General features: G+C 45.8%; 2 protein-coding genes across 3 annotated transcripts; one reads left to right on the top strand and one right to left on the bottom strand.

Moving 5' to 3' along the window:
- The first annotated feature begins 8488 nt into the window (after nt 1–8488).
- Nucleotides 8489–13549, top strand: LOC123428785 (probable histidine kinase 1). The gene is made up of 10 exons (XM_045112931.1): nt 8489–8639; nt 9386–9981; nt 10235–10462; nt 10980–11073; nt 11171–11377; nt 12015–12145; nt 12368–12417; nt 12747–13039; nt 13176–13279; nt 13391–13549. Exons 2-10 carry the CDS (start codon nt 9427–9429, stop codon nt 13547–13549), a joined length of 1821 nt encoding a protein of 606 aa, XP_044968866.1. The 5' UTR covers nt 8489–8639; nt 9386–9426.
- Nucleotides 13550–13731: 182 nt separating this feature from the next.
- Nucleotides 13732–15555, bottom strand: LOC123427908 (BTB/POZ and MATH domain-containing protein 2-like). Of its 2 annotated transcripts, none has more exons than XM_045112048.1 (2): nt 14688–15555; nt 13732–14606 (listed from the first exon to the last, which is right to left on the bottom strand). In XM_045112048.1, exons 1-2 carry the CDS (start codon nt 15015–15017, stop codon nt 13917–13919), a joined length of 1020 nt encoding a protein of 339 aa, XP_044967983.1. In that variant the 5' UTR covers nt 15018–15555; the 3' UTR covers nt 13732–13916. The 2 variants fall into 2 exon arrangements, with proteins under 2 accessions (XP_044967983.1, XP_044967984.1); XM_045112049.1 differs by having other exon boundaries at nt 13732–14600; nt 14688–15123.
- Nucleotides 15556–17110: the final 1555 nt, after the last annotated feature.

Raw genomic sequence — 17110 nt, 5'->3', positions numbered from 1 at the left:
TGAAGTGTTCACCGATCACAACAGTCTCAAGTACATCTTCACTCAGCCTAACCTCAATCTTCGGCAAACTCGTTGGGTGGAAATTCTCCAAGTTTTTAATCCGAGCGTTGAGTATACTCCAGGCAAAGCTAATGTCGTGGCAGATGCTTTGAGGAGGAAGGCTTACTGCAACAATCTCATTCTGGAGCCTCTCCAGCCTGACCTTTGTCAATCTTTCAGAAAGCTCAACCTTCAGTTAGTACCTCAGGGATTTCTTGCAAATCTTCAGATCTCTCCTACCATGGAAGATCAGGTCCGAGCAGCGCAACTTCTTGATGCAATGGTGAATAAAGTTAAGATTGGCTTGGCAAAGGGAGTGCCCAAATATAAGTGCTTCAGTGTTGATGCCAGGGACACATTATTCTTTGAGGATCGACTTGTCGTTCCTAAAGGTGATCTCAGAAAGGTTATCATGGAAGAAGCTCATAACTCTCTGCTCTCAATACATCCAGGAAGCTCCAAGATGTATCAGGACTTGAAACATACCTTCTGGTGGACTCGCATGAAGCGTGAGATTGCTCAGATCGTAAATGAATGTGATGTATGTCAAAGGGTGAAAGCAGAGCATCAACGTCCAGCAGGTCTTTTGCATCCATTGCCCATTCCCGAGTGGAAGTTCGACCATATTGAGATGGATTTCGTCACCGGGTTTCCGAAGTCCAAGAAGGGTAACGATGCCATCTTCGTCGTCATCGACAAGTTGAGTAAAGTGGCTCATTTTCTTCCAGTCAAGGAATCCATCTCGGTAGCTCAGCTTGCAGAGCTGTACACTTCGAGGATAGTGTCTTTGCACGACGTGCCTATGTTGATTTCTTCGGATCACGGAAGTATCTTCACTTCCAAGTTCTGGGACTCTTTTCAGTGTGCGATGGGTACGAAGATACGATTCAGCACAACTTTTCATCCTTAGACTAGTGGGCAAGTGGAGAGAGTCAATCAGGTCCTTGAGGATATGCTGAGAGCCTGTGTCATTTCTTTTGGCATAAAGTGGGAAGACTGCCTGCCTTTCGCTGAGTTCTCGTATAACAACAGTTATCAAGCTAGTTCAGGCAAAGCTCCGTTTGAGATTCTCTATGGCAGGAAGTGTCGTACCCCGCTCAAGTGGTCCGAGACCAGCGAGCGTCAGATTCTTGGGAATGACTTTATAGAGGAAGTTGAAGAGATGTGTCGGGTCATTCGGGATAATCTCATAGCAGCGCAGTCCCGTCAGAAGAGCTACTATGATAGCAAGCATCGTGACATGTCTTATGAGCTCGATCACTTCGTCTATCTCAAAGTGTCTCCTATGAAGGGCACACAACGTTTTGGTATCAAAGGCAATCTTGCTCCTTGTTTCGTTGGTCCTTTCAGAGTTGTTGGCAAGAGAGGCGACCTTGCGTATCAACTTGAGCTCCCTTCCAACTTTGCAAATGTGCATGACGTGTTCCATGTCTCTCAGCTCCGGAGATGCTTCAAGACTCCCGAGCGCACAGTTCATCTTCAAGATATCGACCTTCAACCCGACCTATCCTACCGTGAGCATCCGGTTGCGGTTCTCGAGGCGACTGAGCGCAAGACACGCAACAAGTCTATCGAGTTTCTCAAGATGCAGTGGTCACACCATTCCGATAAAGAGGCCACTTGGGAACGCGAGGATCACCTCCGTTCCGAATTCCCAAAGTTCTTTCAGTCCTAGATCTCAGGGCGAGATCTTTTTGTAGTGTGGGAGAGTTTGTAATGCCCCAGAGTGTAACTTGCCATATTTGGAACCTTCATGTGTGGGTCCATGATGTCATTGCCTTGTGAGATTTATGCCATGTGTTATTTCATGTGATCTTACCTTGTCTCCCTTTGCATTCATGCATCCATATCATTCTTGCCTTCTTTGTGTTTGTTGTTGTTGTGGATCCATGGATGTGGTATGTGTTGTGATGTGTTATGTGATGATGAAGTGGTGTATTTGAAAGTGGGGTTTCATCTATGGTAGTTTTTCAACTAGGTTTCAAACCCCCCTTCTCTATTTCTCAAGCTCAAGTTTTACTTGCTCTAACCCTGGTTCAAAAATGTAGATCATTTAGAGTGATTTGTGGTGGGTGTGGTGCTAGGTCTAATGTGTTTTGAAACTATGTTTGAGAGGGGTAAATATTCACAAAACAGGTTATTTAATTCTGTTTTGTAAATATTTGAGTGCTCCAAAAATCCTCTTTTCATTTTATTTTATTGGGTCATAATTCCCTTATGACCAGGGGCATTTTTGTTTTATTTTAGGGTCAATAGTGTTGGTTGTGTGTTTTTATTTGTCTCTATTTTGTTCTTAAATAGAAAAACCCAAGTGGGTTTTTCTTTCTTACCTGGTGCCTCCGAGTGGGCCTCCTCCTCCTCGCTGGCCCAGTAACCCCCTCGCGCGGCAGCCCTCTCCTCTTGACGTCGTCTTCTTCTTCCCCCTCCTTTCCGTCAGTTCTTTAGAGAGAGAGCGAGACAGAGAGCCGACGCCGTGGCTCATGCACGTCGAGGCGGCCTCCCTCGCCCTCTATTTAATCCTTGGTGTGCGTTCCCTGGCTAGGTTTCCTCCAAGCCGCCGCCACCTCATTTCCCATCTTCCTCGTCCCTCTCCCTCGTCGACAGTAGGTAGGCGAGCTCCACCTCCGACACGGCCGATCCGTGATGAGCTCGTTGTCGTGCTCCTTCGTCCTCTCCAAGCAGTCCAGGAGCATGCGGGACCTCAAGGGAGTCCGTTTCCGTAGCTGATCGAAGACGAACGCCCCTGCTTCCACTACTTCCTCGTCCACCCCTTCCGCTCCGACGGCCACCACCGCAACAACTTCTATCTCGACATCCCATGCTTCCTCTCCGACAGGCGTGACCTCCTCGGCCAGTGGGTGAGCAGAAGCACTCCTCCCCCTTCCCCTGTCGGCAGATCGCGCGTAGAGCCGTAGCAGCGCCGTCGTGTTTCTCTCTGTCGCTGGTGCCGCCACGTGCTCATGAAGCAGTAGCTGTAGGGGATCTCTCGACGCGTTTAGGTGTGGAATGGAGTAGTGGGTGATCCATCTTCCTCCCAGCAACGAGCCGTTGCTCAATTTGTAGTGGATCACCGGCGGTGACCTCCCTTGTTCCGGCCACTATCGGGTTGTAGTAGATCCAGAGGGGGTTGCTCAAAAGAGCAAGGCCCCCCTCTCTGTTAAGTGTCGACCAAGCAGCACAGTGGTAGTAGTAGTGGGTTCGAGCCCCCGCAGCACACCCCTTTTGCTTATTTCTTTTTGTGGCACAGTAACATCAGAGGGAGAGCATACCATGTTCCCTTCCTTTGTTCTGTCGAGCCAGAGAAGGTAGTGCAGTGGTTTGGTGTTGTGTGTTGAGGCGGTAGGTCTTGGGTTCGACCCCCCAAGCCTCCCCTTTTTATTTTTGTTTTATTCTTATTTGTTGTTTATAGTTAGTTTGCTTGTTATTTGCTTGGGCAGGAATATTTGTTGCCTAGGGTATCTAAACCAGTAGGTTTTCCCCTTGTTTAGTTAGTGTGCATGTGTGGGGATTTAGTGTATGTGCAATGTGTGTGCAAGCTTCCATGTGTAGGGGTATGCTTGTGTGGTGCAAGCACCCAAGTGCTTGTGTAGGTGTATGTAACCATGTGTGTGTGTATGTGTGTGCTTGTGCATATGTGCACTAGTGCATGTGTAGGAGTAGAGTGTTGTTGTGGTTTCAAGCACACCCATGTGTGAGTGTGTGTATGCTTGATGTGTGTGAGTGTGAGCTCATAAGCATGTGTAGGTCCTAGTGTGTGTATGCTTGAGGTATTTGTGTGTGTATGGTGATGTGTTATGGCACACATACATGAGGTCTAAACCCTCATGTCACCATTGGAGTTGTGAGTGTGTGCAAGTGCATGTGTAGGTGATGATCTAGTGAGTACCCCATATGATATGGTACTATTTGAGACTTTGTGATTCCATGTTGTTTTTCCTTTCAACTTTGTGCCTACATGTTGTATGCAAGTACCTAGGTATTATACATGTTTTTGGGGTAGAATCATCCCAGGAATCCATTGGTGGAATCAGATTTCCCTTTGGAACACATTCTGGAAATGTCATTTTTTCTGTTTTGATGCTTTGTTTAGAGCTTGGTGTCATGTGGTGTAATGAGCCTAAGAGGATGATTCCTTGATGTGGCAGTAGTGGGTGAACCCCTCTACAGCATGGTGGTTTTGTTTTATGCTTAGGAGTTTGTATGTGCAAGTTGTGCCTTGTCAAAGTAGGCATGTGGCTGAAATTATCAGCTTAGTGAAAATCTGTGATTTTCACTAAGTGTGAGAAACTGTTGTTATTTTCTTCACTTGTAGTTGTGGTTGCAAAAGTTCATGTGTTGGTAATCATCCCTTGCAATCAACTAGAGAGTTGGAGCTTTTGTGTTTGTCTAGCTCTTTGTCAATTTTCATGCACTTTCACTTCCTGTAGATATTGTTTTGGGGGCTGTCAAAATGCTTCAGAGCATAAATAGCTGGTGAGAAACTGAAATTTTCACTAAGTCCCTGAAATCTGTTATTTTTGTCCAAGTTAGCATCTGTAGATATTTCTGTGTGTAACTACTTTGAATTATATTCTTGCTCATGCTTGTAGAGCTTTTGAATAGCTTTTGCCACATATCTTGTTTGGCACATTTGGGTGGCTGTAGGTGCTTTGCATGTTGCTCTCAAACTGCTATGATGATGTTTAGGACAGCTTGCATAGTTTTGTTGTTTTGATGCTGTGAGTGCATAGTTGGTGGTGTGGTGAGTTTCTTTGCACCACCCCACCTATACTTGTTTTTTTGGTCATGTGGCAACCTTACCAGAAGTGTGCCATTGGAGTGTGCTTGTGGTGGATTTGATCCGTAGCACTCCATATTTTGTTTCGTAGTTTCCGGTTGATCCGTAGCTCCGTTCTCAACGTTCTTTATATGTTTTTGCATCGTTTTCTCGTGATGCACCTGTTCATGTCATCTTCATGCATGTCAAGATAGATTATAGTAAAGTTCTGTCCAGAAGTTTGTCTTTTCTTCTCATGCATATGCAAGTGACTAGAATAGAGATGCATGTTCATTCTCATCTCATGCATCATGTGTATGTTGCATCATGTTGTGGTGTTGTTCATTGGATGTTATTTTTATCTTGGGTAGCACCGGGATCGGAGAGCGAGTACGTGGATTCGGGAGAGTACGTGCAGGACGAACAAGAGCAGTTCCAAGCTGAAGACATCACAGGCAAGATGACATGACCTTGATATCGTGTCTAGCTTTGTTATGCTTAGATTCACGTTTCCTTCATCATATGCTCGCTACCTACCACTGATATAATTGCCTCCTAATAATGCCATGAAACCCAAACACTTTCCCCTCCTAGCTAATATTGAATGGCTAAGTAGGCTTGCTCAGCTTCTAATGTTAGCATTGCTAGTTGCAGGTGCCAGCTGCCTCATGTGTTAACATGAAAATTTGATATCATTATGTTTTAATCTGCTATATAATTAATGCACCTATATACTTGGTAAATGACGGAAGGCCTAGCCTTTTGCCGAGTGATTTGTTCTGTTATTGCCGCATTAGTTTCCGGCTACCGGTGTTTGATTCCATAACTGATCGCTCCTAACACGTTCGGGGTTGTTATGGGGACCCCCTTGATAAATCGTGTAGTGTTAAGACTTGTCCGGCAGGACCTAACATTGGTTTTAATTTGCTAATCACTTAATAATAATTTTCATAGGGAATAGCTACCCCGAGGAATTAATCAACAACCCGGGCCAGTGCTCCTCATGAGTGTTGGTCCAACCCAGAGCAGCTTATTACGCTCCCTGGGGAAACTCGGTGTTTTGGCGTGGTAACCATCGCTCATCCGTCGTGTCCTGAGACTGAGATACGCGGCTCTTATCGGGGTCGTCGACACGACGGGAGGTCCTGCTAGTCTTATCTTACCTTAGCGATATATCTTGGGTATAGGAATCCCGGTGAAGCTTTGGTTCTCCCCATAGTCGAGGTTTTCCTCTAAGGAATCCGACGAGATCACGAGATTCGTGATAGAGGATTACTTTGCGGCCCGTGACCGTTTGTGATGGACTAGTTGGAGTACCCCTGAAGGGTTTAATCTTTCAGAAAGCCGTGTCCGCGGTTATGTGGCAACATGGATTATTTGTTAACATCTGGTAATAGATAACTTGAACTAATTCTAATAAAACTGCCAACCGTGTGCGTAACCGTGACGGTCCCCTTCGAAGACCTCTCTTCGATCGGGAACACGGTGGGGTTATGTTTGACGGAAGTAGGTGTTCAGGATCACTTAGTGATCATCTAGTCTTCGACCGCTCGCATAGACCACCACATTTATAACTCTGTTCTACGTAAGTTAGCCACCATAATGCTTAGGATGCTGCAACCTAAACACTGAACCTTCCTCACCTAATAACTTGACTAGTTTCGGTACCGAGGTCATAGATTGGTGAGTCCCCGTGGCTCACAGATTACTTCAACACCCAACAGGTACAGGTATGCCCGACACAGGTGATCCAGATGGCACGCAGCTGGTGTGGCAGTACGATGAGGAGAACGATCGCCTGTACGTGAACTATCGAGAAGACTGAGGCCGTGGTCGTGATCGTGGGCAAGCATGCAGGATAGCATAGCCTTTTCTTATGTTATGTAGTCCGTAGCGGAACTACCTTGTCTGAATAAATGTGTGGATGTAAACTCTGATATTATCTATGTGAGATGGCAAACGATTCCCTATTTGTCATTCTTTAATTATGTATGTGCTATGTTTATCTTGCTTGCGAAACGCATAGATGCGCTTCTTTCCATTTTGGGGCATCGCCCCATAAATAGGAAAGGACCGCATCTTAGTCGTTACAGGAACACAACTTTAGTTATCAAGCATGTCAGCGTCCTTTTTGAATGGTAAGTTTCATTTTTTCTGTTGCGTTTTTCTTTTCAGATGGTAATTTTAATGATAAAAACATTCGGATCGGATTGCTTCGTGCCACGTATGGCACTTATCGTTTAGGCTTCATTCGTTTAATCCCCACCCCCGCTGGGATAGGAGGGGTTTTGGCTCGAACCCCGTGTTTTTTACCCTCGTGGGGGTTGGATCCATGTGTAGCTTAGATGCGTATTCGGTTAAACCCGACCGGGTTTACATCCCATCTAAATCCACCCCAGACCGCAGGGATTTTGCCGAATTTTGACACAAGCCTCCCCACACGTGGAAGAAAACCTCTCATCTCGTCTTCTCGCTCGAAAGAAAAAGGACAGGAGGGCGAGAGTGGCACCGGCGTGGAAGAACTAGGCGACTGAAGACCACCTGATGCACCATCCTTCTACCTCCCCCTCGCCTCTCCCCAAGTTAGCCGACGATTTGCGACCTTATTTTTCCATCCCGGCGTGAGCTCAGCGGCCAAGGCGGCCTACTCCGGTGTCCCTCCCCAAGGTTTCACGCCGGAAAGGTTTACTCCCTCGGTATGGTTGATTTGATGCTGCAGTGTAAGGCCATCAATGGAAGGTTGCTGGGGACTAACCGAACATACTATGTTGTACAGGGATTAGCAGGGTTTGTTGGTTAGGGGATTGGATGACGAGGTGGGAAACACCAAATCCCTGGGTGGGTCTAATCCCCTAGAGGTTTGGTTCCAGTGGAACCGAACAAAGCCTTACGCTTCGTTCGGTTACGCTTTCCCCCGCCGGGATCGAAGCCGAAACCTAGTCAATCCCCGGGGTTTTGCTCCGACCGGGGTTAAATCCCTATGAACTAGTTAACTGTCTTCAATTAAACCCGACCCGGATTATATCCCGTCCGATCCCTTCCAAAACCGTCGGGTTTCAGCGGGGAATCAACCCCCACCTCTCCTCCCGTGGAATCAACCCTCGCCTCTCCTCCCAAAAAACAGAAAGCGTCTGTCCTCTCCCCGCCGCCGCCGCCAACCCCGCTCCCCGCGCGGCTCCGGGGCGATGGCGTCCTCCATCTTCTCTGACTGCTCCTCCTGCGCCACCTCCCGCCTCCTCCCCCTCCGCCGCCGCCCCGCTTCCGCCCGTCCCCCGGTCCGGCGCAGAGGCCTCTCCTCGCCGCCGCCGCCCCGCTCCCACTCCTTCCCCGCGCGCGCCGCATGGCCGCGCTCCCCGCCGCTGCCTCCTGCGCCGCGGAAGCGGCTGTGTGGTCTTTGTGTATTAATTAACAGGAAAGAAACCGAACAGGTTATATACACAGGGATTTTATATGAATGAGGAATGATGGGGATTGGATGACAGACCAGGATCACCAATTCCTTGAAAGGTTAGAAACCACAGGTGGATTCTACCATTAGAGAACCGAATGAAGCCTTATGTAGAAATATCGTTCCATTTCCCTGTCCCTCGCGGAAGCGCGCATGTTTCTTTCTCAAGTTGCACGCCCGTTGGCGCCTCAGCGTTTTATATTGTTTTCCCGTCACATGGCCGCACCACCATCCATCTTCCTTGCTCCGCAAACTCCACCTCTAGTAGCCTACCACTCTCCCAGTCCCAGCGCTGCGCAACGCATTGACCGGTTGACCCACCACACCTCCTCCCCCGCTCCCCGTCAGTCCCTCTCCCTCGCTCCGCTCGTTGTCCCTGCGCCTGCAGATCCGGAGGTACTTTTCCCGTCCTCAGTATAGCTTTCATGTGAGTGAGTAATGAGTGCGCGCGATCTTCATTTGGCTGTGCCGTGAGCTAGATTAGTCGGCCGAGGAAGCCTCAGCAAGTTCAGTTCAGATGGCCTGGATGTTAGTCTTGGAGATTTGCACATCTCATCTTTCTCATTACTTTTGTGTTTGTTTGTTTGATTATTTTGGTTTCTCTGGAGTAGGCACGCACAAGGTACCAGAATCTTAGGCTGTGTTTGCTTTAGCTTTTTTTTATTAACTTTTGCTTTGAAAAGTTAAAAGCTAACAAAAAGGTAAATGTTAAAAGCAATTTTTAAGAATTTGTAGCTTCTTCCTAGTGTAAATTTCAAAGCTAGGTATCTCAACTTCTCAACTTCCAACTTTTCCACAGCAGCTTCTCCACAACAGGTTTTCTACAGTAGCTTTTTTAGAATCTGCAGTTCAACCAAACACAAGCTTAGATCCGTTTTTTCTGGCCGTCTTCCCTTCATCTGAATAAATATGCGCTCTCTCTCTCTCTTTCTCTCTCTTTTTGCGTATAGAATGAATATGCTCTGTCTAGTAGTGCCTTGGACAACGTGAAGGTGAAGGTGCCTTCAGTAGAGACCGGCGACATTGAAACTAAATTAGCAGTACTAGTGTTTATCAGCTGCATTCGTCAGTAATCAACACCCCTCATGTGCAACAATCGCTGACGTCATTTGATTAAACATATTTTATCCTGTTTGGACCAGGTAACGACAGTGCTAACTATCGAGAAAGAAGACGGTACAAAATGGAGAATTACGGCAAGGACCACGAAGATGCGCTCAAGGATGTTGAATTCAGAGAGCAGCCCGCTCGTGTGGATCTCAGCCGGCTAGCGGAAATCGCAGATACCGAGAAAGCTGCTTCTCAAATGCAATACTTCGTGAAGCACTCGGAATACAGGAGGGCCAACAATGCCCGGCTCCTGAGTGAAGAGCTCGGTCATCTCTCCCAACAGCGAGAAGAGATTGAGCAAAAGAAGCAGCAGATCATGGAGGAGGACCAACGTCACAATGCCCTCAAGTGTTCGAGCCAGGAGAGTAGTGATCTTTCTCATGACGAGGATCTTGAAGAAGATGCAGAGCATGACAGTACCCCCTACTGGAAACGGCGAGCGCTGCGGTCGGAGAAAGCGCATGAGGCAAGCCTGCAAAGGGAGCGTTCGTTGGAGGAGAAGCTGGGGGAATATCTCAAGAAATTTCAGCCAGAAACACTGGCGGGGGAGTTCTCTGCCATGTTAAAACGGGCCGATTATTTCTTGCACCTGATTCTCCAAAGTGCCCCCATTGTGATTGCTCATCAGGTGTGCTGTTAGTGCTTTTCCACATCTTTTACAACTTTCCCTGAAATTTGATGATATATATGGTAATAATAATAACAATTTATTTCTTCTTCTCAGGATGTTGAGTTACGGTACCGCTACATATTTAATCACTTTCCGACACTTGCGGATGAGGTGAATGCCTTTGCCATTGATTTGTCCGCTCCATATAGTGCACTGCTCTTTGATCATGAACTTAAGCTGTATTTTTGTCTGGATCACAATTTGTTTTCAGGATGTTATTGGTAAAACAGACCATGAGATATTGTCAGGAGAGGGTATAGATGAGATGAATAAGGTCAAGAGAGAGGTTATGGCCAAGGGTATACCGACTAAGAGAGAGTTTGTATTTAACACTCCATTGTTCGGAGCAAAGACCTTTGTGGTATACATCGAACCGGTTTTCAGCAAAATAGGGGAAACAATCGGTGTGAATTATGTTGGACTGGACATAACAGACCAGGTGATTTGTTATATTCAATTCTATCATATTCATGTTTCTTCAATTTCCATTCCTTCAAAATCTAGAGAATAATAAGATATTATTATGGTCACAGTATTACTTTGAGACTGATTATGTGCTTTTTGTTTCCCTTGTTTCTTGTGCACAATTGTACACCTTTTTCTTTAGTGAAAATAGCATCGTCATCCTTGTTGGTCTCCGTTAATAGAATAACGTCGTCATCCTTGCTGGTCTTCATGAATAAAATAGCATCGCCATCCATGTTGGTCTCCATGAATAAAATAGTCCCATCCTTGTTGGTCTCCATGATTTCATCTTTGATAGTGCGCATGAAAAGCATTGTGCAGTGATCTCACAAACTGTTATTTGAGTTTGAGGGTATATTTTCCGCATGAGCTAAGATACCATTTTCATTTGAAAATAAAATTCTTGGAACTGAATCTCATTTCATGTTGTTCTACATTGAATTACATTTTATTCCACGCTTCTGAACTGCGTCTACTTCCTTGAACTTCAGGTCAAAACAAGAGAGAAAATGACAGACATAAGGGTGAGGGAAGCTGTTCAAAAAGCCAAGGAAACAGAGCATAGCAGATCACTTAATATTACAGGTTTGCATGGTGTACATTTTACTCTAGCATAGACTTATTGCATTTTGATTCAGAATTACACACCGCATGGTGTACTTCCACTTGTCGAACAATGCAGAGGACACACCACAAGCAAAGCAAACGTTAGCCACAATGTCACATGAGATCGGATCTCCCCTTTCAGAAGTCCTTAGGATAGCCGAGCTTCTTGCAACTACCAAACTGGATCAAGAACAACATCAGTTGCTAGAGCTTATGTTATCCTTTGGAAATGTTGTGTTACAATCGATCGATGGCATCCTTGGTTTCTCCAAAGTGGAATCAGGTATTTCAAAGAATATGGTATTTAAGAGAAATCCTTACTAGGAAATGGACTATTAGGCTATCTATGCAGGCCTGCGGGTAGGGATCCCGAGCATTTTTGTACTTTGGAAGGTGCTTAATGATGCGTTGATCCTTTGATTAGTTACATTGTTGTGTTTCCTAGATAGCTCCGACTGGCTGAGCGCATAACTAACTTGGCCATTGGTTGATAATTAGTATTGATTCAGTTCTTATAATGCAAAGCCACGACAACACTGGTTGATTCATGCATATATACATATAGTATGTAGTACTCCTTTCGTCCCGAATTACTTGTCGTATAAATGATAGAAATGAATGTATCTAAAACTAAAAATACATCTATATACATCTATTTCTGTGACAAGTAATTTCGGATGGAGCGAGTAATATTTTTGACTATTTTAATTCGGCATAGGGCCACATATATATTAGTTATGTTTAGCAAATAAGTCAAGAACGATGTTTCCGAATGGAGATGAGTCTTAGGTACTGTTTCGGAAATAATCTCAAAAGTCGGCATGTGCATTATTATTTGTTTCTCTAATTATCTATGTAACTTATATGTGTTGAACACGCTTGAGATCTGAAGTAGATTTTTCCTACCTTTATTATTTCAGGAGTTATGAAACTACAATCTGCGATATTTAGGCCAAGGGAAGTAGTTGAACATGTACTCCAAACTGCTTCTTCATTTATGAAGAAGGAACTAACTCTTGAAGGGTGCGTAGGTGATGATGTTCCATCGGAGGTACTGAGAATAATCCATCTTTTGTTCCATACTTTTTGTTTGAAATTGTTTGTATTGTTCAGGTCTGTTAACGTATATGCAACTTGACTTCAATTGCCTTCAAATATAATATTTATGAACAGTTAAGTAGGAGAGCTCTTTCGAGGTTCAGGTATCCAACTGACTTACAATTTACAAATGATATCTTCAAGTTCAGCTGGTTTTTTTTCAACGTCTGTATAGGTCATCGGTGATGCGCGAAAGATTCAGGAAATTCTGACAAACTTGATCAGGTAAGCTTCGGTTTCATTTATTTCTAAGGCATACTGGCCTTCTTAAGAGGTCTGTTAAATATAATACTCCCTCCATCTCTGTATACAATGCCACTCCATTCTTTGACTTATAATTTTGGTCAACAAAATATGGGTTATATCTTAGTATATGTCATCAAAAATATATCATCGGAAAGTTCTTTGAAATGTGCATCCAAAGACAATACTTTTTTGTGGCATATAAATAATTGGTGCTCAAAGTTAGACATATATATATATGAAGTGGCCTTGTAAAGTGAAATGGAGGTAGTATGAAATGTATATTTGATAATATTTAATATTTGAAATAGTTTCAGCAACGCGGTGAAGTTTACACAAGACGGGAAGGTTGGGATAAACCTTAATGTTGTAGATAAGCAGCAACTGGAATGCCAAATAGAACATATAAGACCTCATTTTGCAAGCCCAATTAACACTGAGACAGAATATTACCCTGCCTGGCCAGAAAATTCTGATAAAGATACCCTGCGTTGCTCAAACCGTGAAGATGCTCATCAGAATGGCATTCCATCGAATGAAAATTCTACGGGGGAAGCTGTTTGGCTTCGCTTCAATGTTTATGACACTGGAATAGGAATACCAGGTTTTCGCTGCAACTTTGGTTATGCCATCTTCATGATCATAATTTGCATACTTCTTGATGGGTAAACATTTTATAGTTTCTGGAATATGCTTCTGATTCGTATTTGTTGGTTCTTTCGGCTTATGATCATCTGCAGAGAAGTCATTGCCATTTCTGTTCAAGAGGTATATGCATGCCAATGAGGAACATACAACAAAATATGGTGGGACAGGGCTTGGCCTTGCTGTCTGCAAGCAGTTGGTATGAATTTGTTCAGTTTGAATCCTTGGTTCATCAGAAAGACAACATTAGGATATTAAGGTGTTTTTGTAAAATTGTGTAACAGCTATTTGATTTTTCACAATGATTCAGGTGGACTTGATGGGTGGTACTCTCACTGTGCTTAGCAAAGAGAATGAAGGGTCAACATTTACAGTCATGCTGCCCTGCACAATCCCTGACAATGGGCAAAACTCGCCAGCTCCTGGAGAAGGGCAAAGATGGTCCAGGGCTGAGGCATGGGTAGTATAGGCCAAAGAATGTGGTTTACAGTTTCGTCATTGTTCTGTTAGATCTGATAAGGTGTTGATTTGTAGCTTCATATCAGCGATTAGTATATGTATGTAATCAAGAATCAGAAAATACATACAAATAAATTGCAATTCCAAAACGTTGAGAAGTAAAAAAGGAGAAGAATGCCCAAACCTACAGACTTGTAATTAACACTTTGCACTACATGTTGCCAATGGGTCATTCTGTCATGTAATGTGTATATACAAAAATGCAAAAAGATTTAAGGCTTACACCAAAGAGATATAACGGTGACATACAGATGTATGGTATCTGAACCTGAGTAAAACTCAGTACTGTCGATCAGTCCATAAGGTGTCATCTTATTCTACTTCTCAGAAGGCTTGTCACGCCAAATGCGGGACACCTCGTCCAATACATCCTTCAAAATCAGTGGGCAGCTAGCTACAAGATGCTTGAACCCATCGGTTAACATGACAGGGCCAAGCATGTCAGGCGAGGCCATGAATCTGACGCAGGCTCCTCGCAGCTGCGAGCAGTGGTGCTGCTCTGCCAAAGCAAGGGTGGTGGCGACCGTTTCCACATCAATTGCTTCGCTCAACTTCCTTTCGCAGAGCAACCTTAGCCTGTCGACGCCGTACCGATCCGCGGCAACGAGCATGTGCTGCATAGCCGCAGCCTTTCCATCTTTGCAGTTGTCAGGCAGGGTGTCTGTGTAGATGAAGTGAAGGAGCGCCTCGAATATCATAGGCTCCATGTCGTCTATCTTGATGCACTCCGTGGCATCTTCTCTCAGCGGGCCAAAGAGCTCTGCTCTGAAGACCGGGGAGCGGAAGGCCAAAACGCACCTGTGAGCAGGGAACAATTGGCCGCACACGGTGAATGTCACATCCGCACCTTCACCATCACGCAGCATGTTCCCGAAATCCTGGTGCAGATTGGACGGCGGGACAAGGATCGAATTGGTCTCGACATCCTGGGTGCGAGACTCTTTGGCGACGGTGATGAGGCACCTGATGGTGAGGCAGTCGTTGTCGAGGAAGGGCGAGCCCTGAATCTTGGATTTTTCGATGAATTTGATGAAGCCCCAATTGTCGCTGGCCGGAGAGAATGTGTGCTTCATGTAGGAGTTGGTTACCTGGGAGAGGCGGCCGTCCTTCTCCATGAGGTTGAGGGTGAACCTGGCCCGGACGTCCTTGTCGCGGCTGCAGTAGTAGAGGAAGGCGGAGGCGTTGCCGATGCAGTTGGCGGTGGAGCCGTCCGGGTAGAACCTGACGGCCCAGTCGAGGCCGCCGACGGTGAAGGTGCTGGAGCTGACGAACCTGCCGACGCCCATGCCGTCGAGCAGCGAGTAGCCCGTGACCCGGAAGTCGTGGGCGGCCGTGACCGAGTCCGTCACGCTCATCGACGACGTCTTGGGCAGGCAGTGGCCCGGCGCCTGGACGGGGAACTCGCGGTGATCACCCATGGAGGCAGGGGGAGGGACGACGATCAGGGGAGGGGGTTCTGGCGCCGGGCGTCGACGAGGGCATTGCAGGGGCCGCGCGGATCGGTCCCGACGGCCTCAGCGGCGCGCCCCGGCCGCGGATCGGCGGGCGCCGGGGGAGACGACCATCGGGGGGCGGACCGGTAGGGGGGGAAAGATCCGCGGAAGTAGTGGGCCCCTCCCCCGCCTGACGGGGAGCTGGGCGTCGGATCGACCTCGGCGCGCGCGGCCGGCGGTGGCGGAGGAGATGAAGGTCGCGGCGGCCGGCGGTGGCGGAGACGGCGGAGCAGAGGAAAACCCCGGAAAGCGAACGGAAATTGGCTGCTCCAGTCGACTCGAAACCCCTGCCCCTGCGGTTTTGCTCCGCCCGTACAGCACGCCTTTAAAAGCCCGCGAGCCCTGATGGGCCGAGGGCCCGCGCAGCCTTGGTGACTAGGGAGCGACGAGTGCGTGCGCTCTGCGCTGCGCGTCGTGGAGGCTCGTGATTTGTTTTCGGCGTCTGCGGATGGGATGGGGTTTCGGTTGCAGGAGCGGGGGACTTGTTCTTCTCCAGCGGGATTACGAGGGCGGATTTTATACTCGGCCGAGGGCCCGCCCGTGCGGCCGTGCCTATCTAGTGGGTTACTCCAAGTTAGGAGCACAATTAATGCATACAGTACTATACAATTGTGTTCCTAGCTAGAAGCACAATTAATGCATACCATACAATTTTGAGGACGTGCATTTTTTTATAAGAGAACTCTCGATTAATGCATGCACGATTAATTGGTTTTTTAGATAGGATATGTCTTTCCCCGCGGGAAAAGGTTGGATGATTTAGGATGCCTTTGGTAACATGTGCATATTTGTTTGAAAACTTGCATTAATTGTTTTTGTCATAAAATGTACTCCATCTGAATCTAAATAATTGTAATTAGAAAGAACTAGACTGGTCTTTTCAACTACAATTATTTAGGTAAAAAGAGATTTAAAAAGTATTGTTTTCTTAGGGGGGTAAAGTTATGGATTTGATGTCAATAACATTTGGGAGCGCGTGGGCCTCATTCGACTGAGAAAACAATTGGTCTCAGTCGGATGAGGTGGCAGCTAACGTGGACAATGTTTCCCAACCCCGATCACCCTGTCAGATAGAAGCAAAAAAAACTGTGTGGGCTTTTCTGGGACAATGTTTCGCAGCCTAATTTTTTGTTCCCTTTTGTTTGTCTTCTGGGTTGTTGGACTTTTTGGGTTGTGGGCTTTTCTGGTTGTTTGTCCTAGTTTGTGGGCTCTTTTGGGTTGTGGACAACTATCTCTCCTCTCATAAAAAAAAGAACAAATAAGAGATAGGATCGGCTGAACACAAAAAGAGAAAAGATGCTCTACTTTTCTCCCTCTCCTCTTCCTCCCAGCTGATAGAGGAACCCTAAGACGCACCCGTAATGTGACAGCCTGATGCTGACGCCCCAGAAGATTTCCCTTTATTTTTGTTTTCGTCGTGTGGTTATTTTATTTTGTGGCATCATCATGTAGATTGCAGCATGGCATCATGTCAACTCTGTTTTGTCGGTGTTGCTTGTTGCTCCGTGCTGTTGGATGTTAATGCTTGTGAGTGCTTTGTGAGTGTGGCGTTGTTCGTTGGCGTGATGAGAGTGGGTGCAACAGAGCCGCTTCAAACCCTGTTGCATCGCGGATCTAAAACTTTCTCTCCCCTCTCTTTTCATTTTTGTGGTTTTGCTAAAGTTTCTGTTTTATCCCCTTTTAAAAAAGCGTCTTCTTTTAAAAAGGTCCTTTTATTAAATGTGGGGGCAACCCCTTGGGCTTTCTTTATTTTCTCCTTTTGTTTATTTTAAAACCGTCTCATTTTCTTTTCTCTTTTAAAGGCTTATATTTTATTCTCTAAGTAAAAGAGGTTTTGTTTTATTCTTCAAAAGGGTTTTAATTTTTAATTCTTTAAAAGGTTTTAGTTTTTATTCGTTAAAAAAGGCCCAATCTATTTCTTATAGTTGGAGCATGTTTTAAGGAGCCCAAAAGTATTTTGTTTTAGCTAAAAAATTTCTTTTCTTTTGGTTGTGGAATTTTATTCTTTTAAAAAACCA

The sequence above is a fragment of the Hordeum vulgare genome, chromosome 2H, assembly GCF_904849725.1.
Source record: "Hordeum vulgare subsp. vulgare chromosome 2H, MorexV3_pseudomolecules_assembly, whole genome shotgun sequence".
NCBI classification, from domain to species: Eukaryota; Viridiplantae; Streptophyta; class Magnoliopsida; order Poales; family Poaceae; genus Hordeum; species Hordeum vulgare.
The sequence above is the reverse complement of the archived record's forward strand: the minus strand, read 5'-3'. Positions and strand labels throughout refer to the sequence as shown.

Excerpts from the sequence above, each read along its gene's own strand:
- LOC123427908 (XM_045112048.1), bottom strand. The coding sequence starts at position 15,017 with ATGGGTGATCACCGCGAGTTCCCCGTCCAGGCGCCGGGCCACTGCCTG. Across the intron at positions 14,607-14,687 it reads AGGACGGCCGCCTCTCCCAG|ATTCAGGGCTCGCCCTTCCT; the intron begins GTAACCAACTCC and ends GAAAAATCCAAG.
- LOC123428785 (XM_045112931.1), top strand. The coding sequence starts at position 9,427 with ATGGAGAATTACGGCAAGGACCACGAAGATGCGCTCAAGGATGTTGAA. Across the intron at positions 11,378-12,014 it reads TTTCTCCAAAGTGGAATCAG|GAGTTATGAAACTACAATCT; the intron begins GTATTTCAAAGA and ends TTATTATTTCAG. Across the intron at positions 13,280-13,390 it reads TTGCTGTCTGCAAGCAGTTG|GTGGACTTGATGGGTGGTAC; the intron begins GTATGAATTTGT and ends ACAATGATTCAG.